The following is a 23,457-nucleotide window of genomic DNA, read 5'->3' as shown; positions in this document are numbered from 1 at the left end:
TGCATAAGCACTTAATCTATTTCACACTCTTGGTATTTCTTAATAGTTTATAAGACAAACTACAGACAGACCCACCTATCGGGGACATACATGGTCAGTTGACTCCCACACTAATGTGTACTGTTTCATCATTTGTCATCATTATGCATTTGTTGCTATACTCAGTCAAACTGTTAACTCAGTGCCTATAACATGTAATTTCCTTTTATTTCTACCTTCTCCACAGCAATAGCATGCACTCTTCAGATGCCTGATGTATTCAGGTGGCGCAGTAAAAGGGGGGAGAGCAGCACATCCTACTCATTCACTGTAAGAGAGTATGTGGGAGGAGGTGATAGCAGGCAAGCATTCACTGTGTGCAATGTCCTCCTCGACAGCAAAATTTAGAACATGAGGCATGCTCAATATACAGAGGAAAAATATGCCTGGCAGGAGACTGCTGCAGTTTTCCTCTGTTAGATACTGGTTTTCAAGCAATTCCTGCCTAATAAAACACTGAGCATCGACTTCACAAAATTGAATTTTGAGGTTCCTTAAATCACCTGTTTTATATATGCGGTAAACATGTTGGGGGTGGAAGCTTGTCCCTCCCATTTGCTCAGTCCACTCCAGTCCCATCTGAAAGCTTGGTCTCCAGAACCACCTCTGACAAGTTTCCTTGCTTTCCTGTGAGAATAGGCAGCCGCTGTCACAGAGGAGCCGAGGGAGTTCAGGAGATCAGAGGCAAAGCAGCAGTTGCCTCTCTTCTGGGAAACCAGATGACCTTCTTCAAAGTGATAATGTAAACAGCTCTCTAGCAGCTGGTGGAACCGTGGGAGTTTGAAGTAAAACGTGAAGAATTCTCCTGCAGGATAAAGAGTAAAAAACGACTTTAACACTGTAAGTTGTATTCTTTTTTATTTATTTTTTACCGTTTTATCCATTGAAGCAGGCATTTGCTGGAGCTAGGATCAAAGCAAATAAGTTATATGGCATGGTGCAATTTTGTGATCTGTGGGCTTTGAAGCTCTCGGTGAGTTCAGAGTTATTTTCAATACGTTGATAGCAGATAAAGGACACTTTATGGTCCATGACAAAGAATTTCTAAGCCACAATTTGCAATACATGTTATTGTTAATACATGTTGAAATATATATATTCTTATAAATATGCTTTAACGTTGTGTGTAGGGTTTTGAGGTGCTTTGAAGTTTTAAGCAGTAAGACTTGATTGCATACTTTTTTTTTTTTTTTAGATTTTATAGATTTAACACTTCAGTAGATCTTCATTGCTAAACCGGCCTGTCTGCAGCTGCACTGTCAACTCCAGCTGCAGAGGCTTCAAACAGCTGCTTTCAATTAATGTCACCCTCTAGAAGCATTACTCTGAACAAGCATTTGTTGACTTTAGATGTGGGGCTGGGGCAGCACAGGATTTCATATGTGTGCCTGCTGATGTGAGTTATAGACAGCCATAAAACCAAAAAGGCAGGTCGTGACCCAAACCCTTTCACCCGTGCAACAGATTGTTCCTGTTCCAGTTTGCACTTTTACACAGTTTTCATTTTATGAATTTTACGTTAGATTGAGTTTTACAACGTCATCACCTCCTCTCTAAATGAGTTCCATAAAACAATAAATTATGTTCTTTTACCACTCTAAATTTGGATATTTCCCAGTTTGTAGCAAAAGTCAGGTTTTAGCATAAATATGTGTGGTTTACAGGAAATTTACAGCATTACTAAACTCAAAATCACCACTTCATTTTCCCATAGTCTTGGTTTGAACGTGACAACATACAAGGGATTTGTTAGCCAGACCGCTACCTCAGACCCAGTTAAAGAGAACCACACACTAACCACTAGATCTCCAACATGGAGGCCATCCAAAGACAACCACAGTAGGGACTACAGCCAGCTTCTCCGCTTAGGTAAACAAAGTCTGCCTCTTTCCACACTGCTGCAATGTTCGTGTGTGTGCGTGTGATTACGTGATTATGTGTGTGCTGATGCGGTCCTGCACCCAAATGCTGTGAAGGCACCGATCCAACTGTAACAATGTAAATTGTTTCAGGTTCAAAGCGTGCTCTGTTGTTGCCACCCACCCTGCTGTGGGTGTGTAGCAGGACCATTTTTAGCAAGTTGTGGAGAGATATATTCTGTGTGAAGTCATCAAAACAGTGGCGTTGTTTTGTAGCAAATATAAAAACTCTGTTGTACAAGTTCTCTTCTCTCGCCAGCCTTTCCTGGTTCCCAGGTTGATACAAAAGCTTTGTGTGCAAGTTTTGCTTTATGCAAGTGTGTATTTTAATGTACAGTATTCCTGGAAAACTACAGTATAGGGAACTTCTTGTTTTCAGTCTGGGAAATGCAGTTTCACTCCTCTGTGTTCAATAACCTTTGACTGTATTTTGGAAATAGACCCTTATCAGGTGTTTTTCAGTGCGGAGGTTTACATAATTTACTGATCAGTCATTTAAACTGTCCAAATGTCCATCAAGTGAGACATTATGACAACAATCTAAATAGAATTATATTGACTTAATTATACTGTCTCCAAGACAGACTGACTGGAGAATAGCACAGATAACTGTCCCAAAGATAACTGGGTCAAGAACATGTAATCTCTGTGAATGTGTTGGGTTTTTGAAGACGTGTAAAATGTGACTGTGTCTGAAACTCTCTGTGCTTCATGATCACATTCAGGTTTTTGAGGGCGGACAATGTGCAGCTGTGTTGGGATGATCACTGGTGATATTATTTCAATATATTCAAATGTTTGGATCTGGAAACAAAATACGAAGCTTAGCTCTGTGCTGTCATATGGCTCTAAACAGTCTGTATCATTTAGCCTGCACTCAAGGTTAAGGGTCACTGAGATGATAAATAAGGTGGCCCACAGTGGACAAAGAATAATTATCAGAAATGGATATCAGAGAGAGAGTTGGAACAACTCTGACATTTTTCAAAGATGCCTGTAGTTGGAAGGCAAACATTTGTGATTTCTGTTTTCTAGGAAATCGATACAGAATAGCTCCAGTTAATGAGGAAATACAATGACCCTTTACCTTGTGCTGTAATTACAAGAAAGACCAATCAGTCAGGGAGGCAGAATACCCAGTGCTATATTTGCTAATGAGTTGAAAAGTTTTCCTCATTGTATTTCCATGAGCTGGTGAAGCAGTTCTGGTGAAGTTCTAATTTTTCTTTTTTGTGCCATGTGCAGATAACACCCTCTTGTCTAAAACTGTGGTCGTTATCTGGCGCCCATTCACTCTTCTCCTCCTAAATTTGCCTCAGACAAGAGACAGCATAAGCACTGGTTACCACGGCAACAGTGCTGGTACAGACCTGAGACAAAGTTTTCACATCCCCTGCAAATTAATCATCATAAAGATGTAAATCTTTAGCTCTGAATGTTTGCAGTCTCCGATCGGTAACAATAAACCTTTGCTGATGATTTTAACAAAACGTCTGCACAAAAAGTCTTAATGTGCAGTATTCTCAAAGCAGGCTCCAGTCTGTATGTATTTTGCATTGCAGTGCTTTCTGGTGACATTTGTGTTACCTGAGGACACAGGCTGAGTTTAGACTGCTGTCTTCCTCCTGACAGCTTGAACAGCAGAAGGGAGATTCAGAGAAAGAGACAAACTGTTTCCTTTCATTGCACATAATTTTTCAGCTGTAAGAGAACAATCCATCTGGTTTAACTAGGAGACATTAAATATAATAACATCCACTGAACCAAAACAGCCTGGTTTGATGTAGTCTGGCATTAATACAAATTCATCTGTTACATTGTCCTGAAATGACTATTAATGACCTAAAAAGAACTATTCAAAAATTATGGTTTAAAAAAAGAGCAATACAAAATAATAAAATGTTGTTCTGATTTTAAATGAAGTTTTCCAAAAACAGAATTCGCTATGTGCTATTATCGGCTGTATATACACTACTGCATTGTGATTTTCAGCACTGTCCCGACAACTATTATGAATTAACTGACAGATGAAGAACATTATGGAAAAAAAAGTCAATAAAATGAAATGTATGACAGGGGAAATTCACCAATTTGACACACAAAGATTGGGTTACTCATCATGGGGAGTACTATCCAGCCTGTGAACACATTTGCACAGTGTCCTCTGTGGTTCTGAGGAAGCTTTTGCCAAATTATGCTGTCAACAGGGTCATCTCAGGTTGGGCTGAGTTTACAGTGTCTGCATTTCAAACTGGGGGTGCAGAGTTTAAAAGATGTGAATGTTTACCAGACAGGCACGGCCTCATGAAGCACGCTGTTGAGTTGCATTACGAAAAGTGTGGGATCCAGTGTTTCTGGAATTTGATCCATATTAGATAATAAAAGTCAAGATTTCTCAACCTCAGCTGCATTTGTTTTTTCTTTTTATCTGTCACTCAGCAGCCCCACAAACTTAATGAGAGTACAAAACTACTGCTTTATGTGTGCAGTCACTGTATGAAATGTATGTTTAATAACGGAACTAGTGATTCTTTGTTAAATAATTAATCAAATGTCATTTAAAAAGGGTAAAATATCAAATGTACTTCACGATCCTGTCTTCCACTGATGAATAATTTCAGATAAAGGGGTGGGCATTATTTTATTTGCATTCCCCATTCTGATCTGGCATTTTGCCTTTGGCTGTGGAAACTGGATGCTTCTATTCAGTCCCAGAGGGTGACGGAAAGCGTCACCTGTCCGATTTGGATGAGACTGAGAATGAAAAGCGTTTTATATTCTACTGGCCTTTTTATCCTGAACATTGAATTAAGCTTTTCCTGAAAATGTCTCCTGGGCCTTCCAGCCTGTTTGATATGCCAGAGTGTTTACATACAATCATACCATACAATCAAACATACACCATCAAAGTATGAGAGCACTGTATGTTTAATTTGTTTAATTTTTATTTAATTTAATGTCTTTGACGTACACACTGGCTTGCTTTCTTTTTTGTTTTCCCTTGTTTTTGAAGCTAAGCAGTGGTGTGTAAGCCCGTGTGAAAGCACCTTTGGGTGAATGACATTTGTTGATGTCAAGGTTTAGACAGATAAAGCATCAGCCTCAATGTTGTTTTATACCTTCTCAAACCCATCAGCAGCAGAAATAAGACCAAACTATGAGACAGGATTCACAGGTCAAAAGGTGGCTTCATGCATTCCTCTTTTTCATTACATGCTCTGTCTACCAAAGCACCAAACTTCTTTCTTAAGCTCAACCAAAGTTCAACCACGACATGGCAGTGCTAGTCATTCTTTGTACTGATGTCTCTCTCATAGCTTTTACTGCAGGTTTTACACAGCTTCACACAATGGTTCCTCATCTAGCATGACACATTTACAGCTTTCACCTACTGTTCTCTACACTTTTCTAATGGAAAGTCAGCTCAGACTTTTTGTCTTGTCACAGTTTGCAGTTTTTCTTGAATTCACTCTTCACAAAAAAAAAAAACAGTTTGCTCTGTGAGTTGTCTTTTCTTTTTGGTTTCCACCACAAAGTTGGTGGTTTTCAACCAACTTTTGCCAGCCCTCACTGTTTATATCAAATGGGAATCTACTTTGTGTTGATGCACCAGCACGGCTGTAGAAAACAGGAGAATTTCCAGGCAGTAAACTCACCACAGGGGGGATTTCAGAAGAACTGAGAGAATAAACTAGAGTTACCGTCTTCTGAGTGAGGGCGTGAACTGACTATGAAAAAAAAGCTTATTATAATGATATTATTTCTTAGGCTTCCTTCAACCAAACTTGCACAAGAGAAACTTTTCAGTTACCATATAAATTATTTAGATTTTTTTTTATAGTGACTTCTCTTAGATTTGGGATGGTATGGTATGGTGGTTATTTCCCCTCCATTCCATATTTCTATTGTACGTGTTCATTGATTTATTTAGGGAGCATTTGCATGCCTGCATTTGGAGATTATTTCCAGTGGAGTAGCTAGTTTGTGACAACACAAAGGTGTGCTTTTATCTGTGGACATCAATATCCTCAGCAGTAATCTCTATGAATGAGACATCGACTAATAACATCTGACATTTGGTCAATGCTTCCAAGGTAGACTGCCCTCACTGAAAAGTTCAAATAGTCAGCAAGAATGCAGAGGCTGGCGGGTGGGAGGACATTGTGCGTCTGTGTGTGTGCGCGCAGACATTCAAGCTTGTTTCGGTGGGAACTCTGCCAAAAACAGGGAGGCAGGGTTTCAGGGTTTGGGGGGGGGTCACACTGCTCCAGAGTGAGAAAGTTCTGCTTTTCATTACATCAACCCATATGTCCACATATCTGCTCTGCCTCCCAGACTCCACTCTGTTTCCTGGAATTGTTATGTCGGTCAGTGATCCAATCCTTTTTCTCTCTTACTCCTGAGTTCTTGATATTTGTGCGAGCACATCTGATTGTGCATGATTAAAGGGGTAATAACTCTGTGGGCTGGTGGGAACAGGGTGCTGAGAAAATTGGAGATTCCAGAGTTGCATTCACTTAATATGGAGAGCATTTCAATATTGCTCTGAAACTCTCTGGAGAGACTGACCAGCAAGGCAGAAAAGAGTTGAGAGGTGGAGGAGGGTGGAGAGAGGAGGGATCCCTGCTCTCTTTAGTAGGATAAATCTGCACAGCTTCATATTCACTTTAATCTTGATCTTATGTTCCTTTTACAGGAAGAGAACCAATTTAATTCACTTGAAGAAAAGCAGTGTGCAAGTGTTTTTGCAACAACCCTGTATGAGGCTCCATTAGCTGGGGTTATTACTACTATATTATAATTACATTAATGTATCCGCAAAACGATTACCAAGAAAGGAGAGCCAGCACTTTCAGTGTCGGCCATTTAGAAGTTTAAAAGTGAGGAAATTTTGGATAAATGATCCAAAATATGAGTGATAAGATTCACTTTGCTGCACATTTTAACATTTCAAATCATATGTGTTGATGTATATATTTGGCTCATGAGAGTGATCACAACACATTGTGCTTGTGGATGTAGGATTAAGGCTGATGTGACTAAAAGAAAGAGCAACAGTATAGTCTCTCTTCCATGACAGAACATCTGTGTTTCATTGCTTTATGTGAACAAACATCCTATATTTTGGAAAACTTTTTTTTTCTGTTGGAGGCTCTCACTTTTTGAAGGAAGCACTTGTTCGGGCTTTTAAGTGCACTGTTTTGGTATGGCCCGGGCCACACAGCTTTGATGAAAACCTCCACTGAGCTGCTGCGAGAACACATGAGCCTCAGTTATTTGTGAAATGAAATGGCAGGAGTTAATGAATCACACAGAGACACAGAGAGGGAGAGAAGATGATTAATCAAAAAGAAAAAACAAACTCAGCTTCAAATCCTCACCAAGAACTGCAGCAATTCTGTAACAAGTTCCTTCAGGGATATCGGGGGGCACAGGAGATATAACTATACCACAGAAATAGGAGCGCTACAAACCCATATTTAGGAAAGCTACAGTGTGATTGCAAAGGGGAGCCTGAAAAAAGCTGAACTGGTCCTGAGTGGCTGTTCCTTTGTCCCGCTGAATACATAAGGCCTAGTGGGTGGATAAGTGAAGTCACATGGTCACTTTTCCTTTTTCCCACACAAACACACCCACATCCTCCTCCATGCAGGCTCTCTTCACTCCTCAACTCACTACTCACCCGCAGCGGGCAGTCTCCTCCGTCTGGATACTGTAGCAGCACCAAGTTGCGCCCTGCGAGTTTTTTTTTCTTCCTCACCACAATGTGTCCGAATCGGGAATAATACCAGTCTGGTTCGCGTCTATTCACATTTCTGGAGACTCTGTTGGAGAAAATCGACAACACATCGGCCGGAGGCAGTTAATTCACGAGCTGAGCACTTTGTTTCAGGTAATTTCCAACTTACAGTAACAGTTTCCCTCGTGGGTTTATTTCACTTTGTTTTTACGAGGCTCGCACGAGTCTCAGAGTGTGGCTTCGGCTGATATATCCAGCTCTCGCGTTACTTTTCGCTGTGTAAATGATTAAAAGTTGGAGTTAGATGCCATGCCTCGAGGAGCTCTGTATTATAGGCTGCTGCTGAACCAGCAGTGAAAGGGTTAATTTGGCTTGGTGTGTTGAAACTCCTTCATTTCCAGGCCTGATGAAATGTAGTCCTGGCTCATGTATCTCGTGTATCCCTCCACCCCCACATCCAGGTAACACTGCAGCACCAGAGGCGCTAACTGCTATTCAAACTGGCTAATTTACATGAGGCCTACCTTTGTTTACTGTTGACAATGTTTTACAGCTTCTGGCTGAGCGGTGGAAGTGGGGGGAAACTTGCTGCTTTCACCTCACACTTTATAAGCTGGCCTTCGCCTGTGTGGAGAAGAAAGAGGCAGTGAACTTTCTGTGCTGAAACACACTAAGTGAGAGAAAATGAATGTGAGAAAGAATGTTGGTGGAGAGATAGGATTCTTTGTTGTGTTATTACACTGTACTTATTTCTGTAAAAAAAAATACTTGCATCATGTCCACATCAGCTGTGACTAAATCATCCTTTTTGCACATCAACAGCTTTGTACTTACAAAGCAGCATCAATCATATAACAATGTTCTCCACTCTTTTGTCTCCATCCCTGTAATTACATGAGTCACCACTGCACCCATACAGTATCTTTTCTGTTAAAACAACACCCGTTGCCTTGACAGCCTGAATGTGAAGTGAGCTGTGACGTTTTATGTGCTCTTACAGATTCCAGAGGAAGAGTAGGAGGCCGTGCAGTGAGGACATGAGTCTGGTGGAGGTGAGGCAGACGGCGGGGTCTCTGACCCTGTCCCTGTCCAGCAACGACTCCAAGGAGCGCTACTTCGACCGCATGGATGAGAGTGACCCCGAGTACCTCCGCAGCAGGAACATGTCGCCGGACCTGAGGCAGGACTTCAACATGATGGAGCAGAAGAAGAGGGTCACCCAGATCCTGCAGAGTCCAGTATGTAGCCCGCAGCTCCTTATAAGTGCCCTCCTACACACAAGCTTTCACTGCGGATGAGTAATAATAGCCGTTTTTAGAGATGGAGAAATATTCCGCACCTTCACTCAGGAATGACTAAAATGCACCGTTTTTTCTTGTATATGTGGAGGTCATTTTATATGCTCAGCTGTAATTAGATTTGGGTTTAGCTGTGAGCTTAATGTGTAAAATACTGGCACTGTTGCTGTTGTCTCGGCTTATAAACATACTCTAGGCGAGCAGTGTTAAACGGCAGCTGCAGCAACAATGAAATGTGCTACTGTCACAGATAAACTTCCAATGTCCCCCTGTAATGTGTTTTTAAATATTGACATCAGTTTTAATGTATTTTACTCTGTTATTACTATCTGTATGAGGTGTATTGCCACTAATTTTATAGGTAAAATAGAGCATCTGAGGTATTTCACCATGATATTTGATGTACCATATGTGTATAGTAGTTAGGGATTAAACAAGTAGACGATTAAACAAATAGAGCACTGACAGAAAATTAAGTGCCAGCAATTTTGATAATCGATAAATCGTTAGTTGTTTTTCAAGCAAAAATATTTGCTGGTATTTTTCATGCAGCACACAGAGAGAGGTGTTACTCATATTTAGCCCACCCTCACTGACATAAATGGGGCTGGACAAAATTATAGAAACAGTTCAACAGCACCACAAACTGCTGCCTCCAAAAGGAGCATACAGCTGAAACAAATCCTCTTTAAAACAGTTTAATCAAAACCTGAACATCATAACCTTTGTGAAGGCAGGATTTAGTGTAGGACTCTTGTCTTAGACTGTATCAGTTTTAGCTGAGTGCACCTAATAAACTCACAACTGAGTATATATAATAGCAGATATTATCTCAGTATAATATAAACCTTAAGGATGATAAACAGAGCAGTGCAGTCTGGTTAGATGAAATACAAGGAGGTGCAATAAACACATGCCAGCGAAGTGCATGGAAATAAGACGAGCCCACACTCATCTGCGATTGCATAACAGGCCCAACAAGTAGACCTCATCTCATCACCATGGGAACCGTGGTGGGATGAAGCAGAATGCTGGAGCTTAGCTGCAGCACACAGGAAAATAGTCCTGTTTCAAGATTCACAGGCTACTCTTAGTGGCAGAAAATTGATAGTCAGGATTAAAGCGATCCCCCCTGCTTCTAGTGAAAACCCTTTTCACAGACACACAAAGAGGTCTTTAGTGGTCTTTCGTGATTTGTGTACAGTTGTAATAAGGTGGATCTGAAAGCATGCTGTGCGTCCTGACTCATCCTGAGGAGGTGTTGGAATGAGGTCAAGGTTAGGTTGTGTATATAGGGGTTGCTAGGTTAATGGAGCTTCACAGTGATGTTTGTTCCCCTTTCTTCTCCCCTTACGCCTCACCTCATCCTCACCTCACCTTACCTCACCATACCTTACCCTAAAAGGAAAAAATCTGTCTTTTTTATCTAAAGGTGTTTAAAGATGAGTTGGAAGGCCTGATTCAGGACCAGCTGACGAAGGGCAACAACCCTACAGGTCTCCTGGCTCTGAGACAGATTGCTGACCTGGTCATGGCCAACACCTTTGGAGGGGCTGGCCCCTTGACCTCTCCCATCAGTGAGTGGCAGCATGTTTCAGTGTTTGTGTGTGTGAATGTCTCCATCCATTTCCTTTTGGGCCTGATTGTCATTCAGCGTGTATACTCTGTCTCTGTGCATTACGCAGACTGAATATCTTCATTGTCAGAGGATGATTTCTCAGATTCTTGTGACTCTGAACAACCCTGAAACAGCAGGAAAGGCAGAAAGTTGTTGACAGCATTCTTCATTGTCAGTGTTTCTATTAAGCAGCCCTCAAGTATAGCCTTGGTAATGAATTACAGCAGTTTGCAGTGCTAATTATGTTAGCGTAACCTCTATACACTGTTTTTTTTGGGGGGGGAGGTCACAGAGCACCCTGAAGCTGAAAAGATCAATTTTAAAAAGTCTAACTATCAGAATTGTAAATGTTTGGAAAAATGTCATGGTATGAAATGGCTGTGAAGTTGCCAAGACAGCCCTGCTCTTTTAAAAAGCTTGAGAGGCTGTAAAAGATAGGGCCCTGTATCATTAAATGTCCTTATATGGATTTTTAGTCCAAAAATATCCTTCAGTTTCTTGTTGGGAGTTCTGAGAAAGGCCTTTTTTAAGCTTCAGCTGTAGAGACTCAAGTTTCCTGGCATGTTTAATTTTATATACTGTGAAGGCAAAGCATGTGAACATCATTGTAAATGTCTGAAAAATGATAAATTCAACATTGTTGGTTCATCCCAAGTTACTTATGGTGTTATGTCTTGTGGCAGGCTTTGGGATGGTGAGCCCAGTCAATGACTTGTATGGCATTGAGTCTCCGTCCTTTGCTAAAGGGGAGAAACAGAGTCGCTGCAGGCTGGCCAGCCTTTACAGGCTTGTTGACCTCTTCAGCTGGGCTCGTTTTACAAGCTCCTACATTACTGTGAGTACAACTTCACAATCACGCTCCAGTGCACATCTGCTTACGTATGCAGCACAAGGTTTGTGCATCTTTATGTGAGCCTCATGTTCTCTGGCTCCTGGAAGGCTTAAAGGGGAATGCCTCTTTATTTTCAGGAACCATATATTATTTAGGGTTTAGAAAAGTAAGATTTGTGAATATGAACAGCTTCTCAATACAGATATTCACACTGAAATATGTGATGAACACCTGAGATGTCAAGATGTAAAGCTCAGATTTTCCCCAAAGACAAAGCCTAGAAAGTGAGTTTTATCAACCCACACGCCAATTTTTGAGTTCTTCAAAGAGAAGAGAGCTTTCCTGTGTGGTTTCAGAGTTTCCTATACCCTTGAATTTGTGAAATGGGTCTCTCTGCACCGACTAACTTCTAACCCATCTTAAAAAACTTTTTAAGTGTAGAGATTTGGTCTCCCATGGCGTTGGTGCTTTTTAATGCGTTTTTCGATCCTGATAAGAATTATTTTATGAGGGAGACACTCCTACAGAAGCGCCACAAGTGTCAGAGATACATAGAGTATCTCAGATTCTTCTGTACGAGCTTAACAATCACTGTAGTAATATTGCAATTGTATCATGTCGGAATTCACTCATGATCTTAATGTTATTAATTAGTGTTATCATAATGATGTGTTCATTCTGTCTCAGGTGCGCGTTAGTAAAGAACAGGACCATGTTCTTATTAGTCCACGAGGTCTGTCTTTCGCTGAGGTGACGGCAGCAAATTTGGTAAGCACAATGGCTGTGTGTGTGTGTTGCTATGAGTAACAGTGCATTGTCATGTCTTGAGTTGTCATGAGTTTTACTACAGAAAAATATGTGACTGGCAGTTGAGGTATCAGATTGGTGTTTGTTATCAAGTAAACATGTACAGAAGGCACACTATTAAGTAATTCTGCTTGAAAGGTACATTCTGGAGCGTTTGACTAATAGTTGCACTATGGAGCAACGTTGTATTACATGTATAAACACAAGATTGCACACTCACACACAAGCACATGAAAAATATAAGGAGGGAAACACTTTCAACACATTTAGTTGGCCCTAAATATACACATCATGTTTTTGTAAGAAATTCATGATTGAAAGCATACGTTTATTTGCTTAGTAGAAGACTCCACGGGGTTTAATGGTTCAGTCATACTGTATTAATTACCCCACTAGCTATTAAATAACAGCTTTGCGCTGCTTTTTCTTTTAAACTACTTTACTACAACAACCACTATTAACAACAGAAGACTGGCAAATGGCGTTCATTACATCTGATCTCTGCTGTTTTTCTTTCTGCACCATGAAGGTGAAAGTAAACATGATCGGTGACGTGGTGGACCAGGGCTCTACTGACTTTGGTATCGATCATTTTGGATTTGCACCTCATGCTGCCATTTATTCCATGCGCCCAGATGTGAGATGCATCATCCACATACATACCCCTGCTACAGCTGCTGTAAGTACACTCCAGGCAAATGTTAAATGAGCTTCAACCTAATCAAAGCGTACAAGCTGCTGCTAAATGCTTATTTTGCTTCAAAGGAAAAAGGCTGAATGAAAAGCAACCCCCTGCATCTAGTTATTTAAGATGGAGACACCCTGTAACGCTCTTTTACCATTTCCTTTGAAGCTTGGTTGTAAAATGTGCAGCACATGATGAACATCGCTGTGTTAAGTTTTATTTGTGCCTGATAGGAAAAAAAACTGCCTCTATTTAGACTTTGGCATGTCACAGTCTGTGCCTTTATCCCATGTTAACAGGTGTCCTCGATGAAATGTGGAATCCTGCCCATTTCCCAGGAGGCTCTGCTTCTGGGAGACGTGAGCTGCTTTGGTTACCATGGCAGCCTGGATAATAAAGAGGAGAAGGTGGAGTTTCAGAAAGCTCTGGGCCCTACTGCCAAGGTACTGTCAAACCGAGGGAGTCCATTAGTGACAGGTTCACTTTCACATGGGACAGAGCAGGCTTTTAACAACTGGATGCAAAAAAATCAGTTAATATATTACACTGAACGTTCAGCTGGTTTTATATGAGGTCAGTTGTATCTTTTGGTTTGTAAAGGTAAATGAATTAACATGTGTGCATACAATATAATCACACAAAGGCATTATTCTTAAAATTTAATAGCAATCTTTTGCTAATCAACTTCAGATATAATCATTTTGTCTAAAATTGTGATTTTTATTGTATTTAGTGTTAATTTCTTAAGCATGTACATAAATGAAGGGTAGAGAATCTTAGAAACACCCTTTAAAGGAATGACATGACATTTTGCAAAATGCACTTGTATTACTTGCATTTGTTTTGATGACAAGATTGATAACACTCTCATATCTGTCTGCTAAATATGAAGGAGATGATTAACTTGGGATAAAGATGCAGAAGCAAACTGCAAGACATAACAGGTTAGCTAGTGAACTTTAGTGGTGCTGATAGGTGTTTCTAGTCTTTATTCTAAGCTAAGCTAACCAGCTGCTGGCTGTAGCTTTATATTTAACAGACAGATATGAAAGTGTAGGTACTGATCTTCTCATCTAACTCTCCACCAGAAAGTGAATAAGCATTTTATTCCTCAAAATGTTGAACTATTCCTTTAACCATCTACATACTTTTCTACATACTACATGTGCATTAGAAACACCTCTTGATATAATTCGGTATAGCACTGCCACAAAATAACCTCAACCAACACCTCTGACAAAGAATCAGCAAAGCATTATCGGCTTCATAAAAAGGATTTATAGCTAGACCTCAACAGCACCTGTCAACTTCATCAGAATTACTGTAAGAGCACAAAAAACCAACATTTGAGATGCAGAGATTGTCTTAGCACTCCATCCGTGTCATGTCAAGACAAGTGTGTTCATAAGGAAACACTTGCTAATTAATGCAGACATGAATGAATTAATTCACATTTGCATACCTGGATATGCTAATGCCATAGCCCACTTGGATTCGCTCGGTGTATCATTGTGAGCCTTCAGGCATCTCAAGTGCTTCTTGTGTTTTTCAGGTCATGATCCTGAGGAACCATGGGCTGCTTGCTTTGGGAGAAACAGTCGAAGAAGCTTTTCACTACGTGTACCACTCACAGCAAGCCTGCGAAATCCAGGTATAAAAAGCTTGATTTTTTTCTTTTTGATACTACCTCTGCCTGATAATGAATTGTCGCTGCACCATCCAGCCATTCAGGTCAGAGCTATTTGTAAACTTGAGCATGGCCATGATCCACCTTTGTGCACATTAAAAAGTTAGCTTCATGTGTATGATAAATGGGCTGCATCTATATATCTCTTGTCTAGTCTTGTTTACCACTCAGGGTGCTTAACAGTACAAGCCACATTCACACAGTGCCTTTCTATACATACACTTTTCTAACACACACACACACACCAGAAATACACTGGGGGCAGTTTGGGGTTCAGCATCTTACCCAAGGACACTTCGACATGCAGACTGGGGGAGCTGGGAGTCGAACCACCAACCCTCCGATTAGTGGACCACCAAACCACAGCAGCCACTTATGTGTACAAATCACTGACATAATTCTCCTGCAGAAATGTTCCTCCTTTCTTTTAACAATGAGTCAGCTTTGGTTACAGACAGCAGAGTATTACTGTAGTGCATGAAATGGAAGCAAAACTGATGTAGAGAATACAGTGTGTTTGAACAAAGCTAATCCAAATATGTGCTAGAGCACACTCAGAGCCAGGTGGAGCCCTGGAGTGTTTCTCAGGCAGTTGGGGTGTTTGTTTTCATCATCCTGATGTTTCTGGGCTGTATTTGTTTTTCCTTTGTTTTTGACACATATTGACAACTCAGTTCACATATAATTGCAGCTATTTTGAAATGAAAATCCCAATGTATCTTAGAAAGGAAAATATTTAACATTCTGAGATGGAAGTTCTCTAAGTAAGTTAATGAATGCATGAGGGAAAATCGTCAGTGACTTTGCACTGAATAATAATTTGGCTTGTAACTCCAGAAGTATGTGTTGTTTTACTAAAAATTTTTGTCTTTTTTAGGTGAATGCTTTGAGGTGTTCAGGCGGCGTGGACAACCTCGTGTTGCTGGACAGGGAGAAGTTTAAACCCCTGACCCAGGGAGTGGCCGCTGCTGGGGTGTTGATGGACAATGAGGTCAAGTGGAAAGTGGGCGAGGCCGAGTTCGAGTCCCTTATGAGGATGCTGGACAACCTGGTGAGTGAACCCTGACCTTTGCCTTTTACCCATGATGCTCTTAGTTTCCTGTCTCAGGCACTTCCTCAGGAAGTTTCTGATTAGAGAACACAATGAAACTGGATGTGTTTTTGGTAATCTTATCTAAAAATGATTTGTGTAATTGAATTATGTGATTGAATTTTATTCAATCACATATGTTTTCAATTCAATTATAGATACTTCTGTAATTATCGTGAGAGCTTGTTTGTCTGTGGCTAACCAGCTGCCGGATGGTCCTGTTACCCTTATGATTTCTGTGCTGTAGTTAAACACTGCTATTCTGACCACGCTGCTAATGACCAGAGCCTGATATGTTCTGTGGACACAGAATATGTCAGACTGTGTGTGTTTGAGTGAGCTGTTCGCTAACAACTGCGGCTGGAGTGGGCTGCAGCTGTGTTACGTCTGTGTGATCATAGCACGCCCACCCTCTCAATCATGGCTTCCAGATGGTGAGGCATGCTGTGGGCAGTTAGAGCAACACAGACTACACAGTCATTTAGTGTAAGGACTCTAGTGGACTCAATTTGGAAATAGGATTTGGCGTTTTCTCAAAAACTGTCAAATATGGCACTGGATGTAAATTACACTCACTGCAACAGGAGGTCTGTCCTTCCAAGCCAGAAGGAGGAGTCAGCTAGTTTTTGTGAATGAGATGATGTCGGTAATGATCTCAATGGTGAAATCCAAAAAAAGGCAAGAGCCCTGGCTGCAGTATAGGTCACAGCTAATAATACAGGAGGGAAAAGATGATTTAAAGCTGGTCCTGCACACACACTTTTTACAGCAACACAAATGAGAGGGAAATGGTGTTACTTACCTAAACCAAATAAAGGATAGAACAGACAGATAACTTTTCTACAAACACAAGGAGTAAGTGTATCAGTCAGTTTCATGATCTTCAGAAAGTGTAGCCTTTCATTAAAAATAATCTCCCATGCACCCATCTGTCAGCTCATTATATGAAAAAAGAATTAGTCATATTGAAAAAAAACAACCAGTAGTCACAAAATAATGAACTTAGTGTAGTTCTCATTCACTTCTTGATTGAGCAGAAATGCACTTAAATGCTGCAGTTGCTGTATTCTGTATATGTATGAGTCATAATTCACACATGTTAAACTTAATTACTTTCTTAATTAGCATGTCTTCTCTAACCTGGGCCACCTGAAAGGTGCTAATAGGTGCTTACTGCTCGTAAAAAAAAATAAGATCCAGCCTATAAATATAAATTGCAGCTGTGACTATGCAACTGGGGGGCAGTGAACAGTTTTGCAATCAAAATTTCTTTCGATGGCTTGTTTACATTGTGGAGACAAAAGCCCAACACAGGGATTTTTTTTTTTCGGTGGCAAAGTTGTCATATTGCCTGCGAGAAAACACCAGTTTTTGTTTTGATTGTAGTGGTGTACTGCCAGCAACTACTGCAAGTCCCCATCAGTAGTTTTCTAGATGTCTCTCTTGGTCTTTGATGTATTGTTAACAACACACAGCACACTTCTTCAAACCAAAGTTTTATCTTTTCCCTCTGAAACTGAGCATGTCTGCAAAAATGCTGTTTGTATATACAGCACTGTTAAAATATTTAATAGCATTCTTTAAGTGGAGCTTGGGTGGTGTGCAATTTTGTCTCTTTTATGCATAGTATTTCCTGTCTAATGGACGATAAGATAATACTGAAGAACAATGAAAGATACTACACAAAAGAAAACAGTTTCACCTGTAACTGATAACTGTTCAGTAAGTTTGTTTGAATAATGTTTCCTCTCTGTGTGACCTAGGGCTACAGAACAGGCTACTCTTACAGGAACCCCGTTGTCCGTGAAAAACCCCGTTCTAAGAACGACGTGGAGATCCCGGCCACAGTGTCTGCTGTGCCACTGGAGGACAATGAACTGGGCCTGCGCAGCCCCTTCAAGTTTATGGTGCAGAAACAGCAGAGAGAAAGGACCCGGTGGCTCAACTCACCCAACAGCTACTTAAGGGTCAATGTTCCTGAACAGTCACCCAGCGGGGATGTCAGCCCCAGGACTAAAACCATGGTGCGTTGATTTTCATCTCAAACTGTAACAAGAAATTTATTAATCTAATCCTCTCTGTTTTGGACTCTGAAGGAAAGCATGATCCTAGGAGCTGCCGTTCCTCTATATTATCCTGCCCTCTTGTGGCAAGTTTGTTGAATGCATTTATTAAATCTTTGAGTTTTGAGCTTTTCTCCAGATTTTTCTTATGAATATGTTTTTTTTAATTCTCTTAGTGGATGAAGTCTTCACAGCCAGGCAATTGCATTGGCACCCCAATAAAGATTGAGGACCCCAACCAGTTTGTCCCACTCAACACTGATCCCACAGAGGTTTTGGACAAGAGGAACCGGGTCAGTTGAAAACATCATTACGCTTTTCACACAACATTTACAAGACTTACCAAGACTTAATTTCAGTCTTTCTTATAGCCTCTAATATATCATAATTAGAGATAGTATATAAACATTATATTCTATATGCTGTATGTAATAGAAATTGGCACTAGATTTGTTTTTAAAGAAATTGATGCTGATGCAAGCAACCAATATGTTCTGACAAGTAGGGCTGCAGCTGTTAAAGTATCGTATGTACAGTCAAATGTTCCTGAGCCAGATTTAACATGATTCTGCTGAATCATTTTTCTCAGATAAAAGAACAGCACAGAGGTGACCAGATGACTCCAGGACCAAAGTCTCAGTTACTAGCGGGTATCGTTGTGGACACCATCCCAGGACCAGTGAGTATATTAATCATTTGTAAAGCGTTACTAAGTCACAGGTGCAGCCACAGAGCATGATACAGAATGTGTCACTACATAGTTTACAGTTTTTTCTTAGTTATTTCATTTTCTGAAATTCTGCCTTTAAACAGTTCTTAAAACATCAAGAGAAATCACCATGCCATTTTATCATCCAAAAACAAAACTATACATCCCATCCAAAGATGGATGTGGTAGTTTATCTTTTGTATTAATATTTTATAATTGTATTAAGATATTCAAATATATGAATGTCTATTAAGGTTAAAATAATTTCCAACCAGTATAGACGGGTGAGGATAGTCAAAAGTTCACTGTAAATAACTGCCAGCCTGACAGAAAACACTAAATGATATGTCATCTCTCATTTAGACTTGCACACAGTAGCCCAATAATAGTCAAATATCCTGTTGTTGAATGCAGCTCTCCCACTGATATCAGAACCAGTTAAATCGATTTTGATCACAGCGTTTCTGTATGGAAGCAAGCTGAAATGCATACTGCACACTGGTGTGAAACGTTACATCAGGTGACTATCACGTCTTTTTATGCTCTCCCCCCTGACAGGCTTTCATCATTGAAGATGAGGAACAGACTCGCTCTCTTCCCCCCAACCCCTTCAATGATCTTACAGAGAAAGAGCTGGAGGAATACAAGAGCATGGTCGAGAGAAAGCAGCAAGGCCAAGAAGGTACCTACTGCTGTTCTTTATACAGTGTCCTGATGGGTCAGACTGTTTCTTTACCATTACTAAGCCGTACAGTGCACCATTGCTCTTTACAGCCATAGAAAACCTCTACTTAATTTAATCCTGCTTGGGCTTACACAGGCTCATATCGGACATCATCCCATGTAGATTATGAGTGTATGATGTTTTGAAGTTAATCCTGTGGGGTCAGAAGAGGTCATGAAAGAAGCTGAGATGCAGATACAAAGCTAATCTCAGGGCCTAACAGTGATCTCTGACTTCACCAAACGAGGCCAGCAGGGGAACGGTTAAAGTTAGAGGGTATGACCCATTCAATGCAGATTTCTGGAGAATTGTGAAATCAAATTTTACTTGTTTGACTTTTTAACACACACACTAGACATTATCGAATGTGAATATCACTTGTGGTGACAAAATATGATTCTTATTTCTTGGGTCTGATGCTATTGTGGTTTTATATATTCCACAAGTTTGCTGCATTGACTGCCGCAAAATAAAAAACTTGTCATTAGCCTGTAGTCCAGGCAGGTAATTAGTCGATCCAGAGTGCTTGGTTTCTGCCTTGAGGAAATGTTGGAACTACATTCACAGACACAAGGAGCTTCTCTGCAAAAATGCCACCAGCACAAAAATGTCAGTCCATGGTTTCACTCTTCTCTGAGCTGTGAAGTCAGCTCACAGGGCTGGTGAGAGATGAGCTGCAAAGACATCAGCCTTGTCAAACTACTCATGTCTTGGTTATGACTGTAGACAAGGAAAAAATGTGTGTGTGGGAGGGAAACATTTCTACAGCTGTGTATCAGAGTAGCACCTATATTTTTACTATCGCAATAATATGTCAGTCTTGGAACACATCAGCTAACAGAGACTAATGAAATGTGGCAAAGTTGTAAAAGCAGCGTAGTGTTCAGTCAGTTTTGTTTTGATGTGCCAGTCCAGCAGTCTTTGGTCCACACTGAAATATCTAACTATATTTAAAATTTGGTTTAGACATTCACGTTCCCCTCTGGATGAATTATAATCACTGTTGTGATCCCTTAAACCTTTTATCTAGCGCCATCATTAGGTCAGGACGTGGCCAGAAATTACGATATTCTTATCTGCCTCAGCTACAATTTGAGTTTAGTGTCAATTAGAAAATATTAGCATACAATCATGGCAAACTAAGATGGTGAAGATGGTAAACATATTACCTGATACCATTATTGTTGTGAGCGTATTACATTAGAATGTCTGACCTCTGATGACTTTTATCCTTTTACAGAAGATGATGATGCCACTGATGCAGATGAGATGACCACATTTGATGGCTCTACTATTTCCCTCTCTCTTTCTCCCATAATGACGCCTGCTAAACAAGGTAATCAGCTGGTCAATAGGTACTGAAATTATTAGGTGTTGGAAGTAGCTGCTTTTTGTGTCTGTTTTATGTCCCTGTGGTATAACCTGTAAAAGAACAAGAAATGCCTGAAATGAAATGGATAATTTAATGCATTATTACAGCCTTGTCTGTGTGATTGCACCTCTTATCCACATCCCTCATCACTGACTTGGTTTCATTGTGTTGACAGACACAATACCCAATGGGAAGGACCACTTGGCAGAGATGGAGGACGATCTGAGTATCGAGGTATCCAAGCTGAGCGTGAGCACTTCAGAAACAGTGGAAATCTCCATAACAACGAAGGAGAAGACAGGGGACGCTCAGACCCCAGAGAGCCAAACCAAGTCCCCCAAGAAAAAGAAGAAGAAGTTCCGCACACCTTCGTTCTTGAAAAAGAGCAAGAAAAAGAAGGACGAGAAGGAAAAAACAGAAGCCTGAGAGCATTCACTGTAAAAACAATGAGTGTTTTGTTAAGAAAACATCTGAATTGCCTTCTTAATTTTCAGCTTGTTGAAGGGAAGTAAAATAAGAGAAATGACTATTATTTAGTCAGAAAGTCTCCCGGGACGGTGTTGTTTTTCACATCTTGCACATCTTCTCTCATTCACAGCTATTATTTCATGTGAGCGTTTTTCCATGATGTGCCAGCAGATGGTAATATGGGTGATTTTTTTTTCCCCTGTGAGGATTTGTGATTGACCACTCCTGAAGGGATCAGTAAAAGTATGAAATCAAATGAAAAGTGAATGCAAAACTGCATATCTGTGGCTGTTAATACCCATATTTTTAATGGGTTTAAGAATAGATATCATAGGACTCATGGGTTTTAAGTTCAGAAATACAGCAAACTGGGCCTATTAAATATTATATGATTTTTTTTTATTCTTTTTGCACAAGTTCATTGTTGAATGTAAACTGAAAGCTAAGAAAATTGTTTAACAATTTTAAAATGTAATAATCACACTCGTAGTGTAACAGTGGCTGAACATATTAATATTATATAGCGTTTAGCCTTATAAGAAGTACGATTTGTATTTGAAGCATTCATAGTTATACTATCTTGTAATAATATATGTTGATTTATATTACAAGTATTACAATATAGTGTTTGATAGATAAATAATTTGATAGTCTTTGCATTTTACTTTACATACTAACTCATACTAAACATGCTGTGATTGATAATACAGTAATAATCCATGTTGTTTTTACATTTATGTCAGTGGTATTATTCCCATGGTTGCTGCTTTGTTGTAATTGTGACAAGGAATTGACTGTGACTAACAGGAGGAGCTCATCAAAGTGATGATTCTTGCATATTGATGTTTATGAGCGACAGAAGTTTGACTTTTACAGAATAGACAGAAAATCGCTACTCATTTGGATGTTGACAGTGAAAGTGCCAAGCCTGGATTACAGAAAGTTGATGAACGTGATGGATGTTTTGACTAATTTTGTCCACATAGCCAGTTGATGGCAATATGGTGTGGAAAGCTTTTCTTTGTAGCCACTGTTATAGTTTGATATAAAGTATATTAGAGGGCCATATATTTACATCCCAGTCAATAATGTGAATGATTTGTTTCGACCCAAAGGGAGTGAACTCTTTGCCTTTGTAAATAGTTTGTTTTTGTGAAGTTCTTTTGTTACCCTAAACCAAATGTTGAACAATGAAATATAGAAATGTGACAGTACAATCTAATAACAATACTTAACACTTCTTTTACCATGTTTTTATCCACTTTAATTAAGCTCCTTATTAACTGAACATGCACACCGCATTGTGTTTACAAACTGTGTTACTTATGTAATTTGTATGCCTAGTGCTTGTATTTCCTCTGTTGTTTACATTGCTATTTGTATCTCCTGGGTTTTTCCACGGTGCTTTACATTGCAGTCACCTTGCCTCAAAGTCAGTCCTTTAAAATTGCCTTTCACCTGATGTAATAAAAGCTGGTATATGTTTCCATAACCATATTATTGCTCTCTTGCTTATTGAAAAGATATTTGATGTTATCGCCTCTTATATTTACCCAAACATGCTTTGAAACATGAACAGGTTCTTGATGTTGTTGTATACTTGCATTTATTTCACATGCTACATTTCACTCCGGTGTGGTGTGAAACTCTATTGGATTATATCCATTTCTAACAAACAAAATAACACCTCAAGTAAGAAATAAAGCTTTATAGAAAACTACTTTACGCGGCCTCCACCCCTTTTTTAAGGAAAAAAAAAAGCAGTGTCCCCGTAAAACAATGCACTCAGCTCACTGATAATTGACCATGTGAAGCTGTATAATCAGTCTTCAGCCATGATATGAATGGGCGTTGTCATGGTAATCCACTGAGAAGGGGCCGTGGAGACAAAGAGGGGATTTGGTGTCTCCAACAGGTGTTCATGTTGGGGGAGTGACAGGATCAATACCAACACCACCCCCATCCTACACACACCTCTCCTGTGAGATGACATAAGGAAGATGAGGTCAAAGGTAGTGCATTTAACTGCATATAAGAATTTAGCATAGTAACATTATATTTTGAAATGAGACTTGGGAGCTTAAATTAAAAGAACAAGTCAAACTATGACAGTTCTTGAGAATAAATTGTTTATGGCACTTTGTTTTCTCCAGTCATGAGAATAATAAGAAAACCTTTTCAACTTTCAGCTTTTATTCTGTATTTTTTTCAGTACCTACCTAAAAAAACATAACCAGGACTAAGAATGAGGATCCAAACTTATTATCTGAACAATCCCTTCAATGTGTGGAACGACAAAGCTTAGTGCTGAGCTCCATGTCCTGATGACAGTGCTAAGGAGAGGACTGAGCAGGTGACACACGTCTGGCCTGCTGGAGTGTCCTTCTGCTGTGACCTCAGGGCAAA

General features: G+C 40.0%; 1 protein-coding gene across 3 annotated transcripts; it reads left to right on the top strand.

Annotated features, from left to right (window-relative positions):
- Window positions 1-619: 619 nt before the first annotated feature.
- add3b (adducin 3 (gamma) b) lies at window positions 620-22,733 on the top strand. 3 transcript variants are annotated; one of them, XM_041050039.1, is made up of 15 exons: window positions 620-879; window positions 8,699-8,936; window positions 10,429-10,573; window positions 11,298-11,449; window positions 12,134-12,214; window positions 12,783-12,932; window positions 13,238-13,381; window positions 14,491-14,589; window positions 15,503-15,676; window positions 17,479-17,739; window positions 17,955-18,071; window positions 18,368-18,457; window positions 19,046-19,169; window positions 20,452-20,547; window positions 20,759-22,733. In XM_041050039.1, the coding sequence occupies exons 2-15, from the start codon at window positions 8,736-8,738 to the stop codon at window positions 21,007-21,009; spliced, it is 2,085 nt and encodes a 694-aa protein (XP_040905973.1). In that variant the 5' UTR covers window positions 620-879; window positions 8,699-8,735; the 3' UTR covers window positions 21,010-22,733. The 3 variants fall into 3 exon arrangements, with proteins under 3 accessions (XP_040905973.1, XP_040905974.1, XP_040905971.1); XM_041050040.1 differs by lacking the exon at window positions 620-879 and adding an exon at window positions 7,639-7,851 and having other exon boundaries at window positions 20,455-20,547; XM_041050037.1 differs by lacking the exon at window positions 620-879 and adding an exon at window positions 7,639-7,851.
- Window positions 22,734-23,457: the final 724 nt, after the last annotated feature.

This window comes from Toxotes jaculatrix, chromosome 11 (genome assembly GCF_017976425.1).
Source record: "Toxotes jaculatrix isolate fToxJac2 chromosome 11, fToxJac2.pri, whole genome shotgun sequence".
Lineage (NCBI taxonomy): Eukaryota > Metazoa > Chordata > Actinopteri > Toxotidae > Toxotes > Toxotes jaculatrix.
This window is presented reverse-complemented; position numbering and strand designations above follow the sequence as displayed.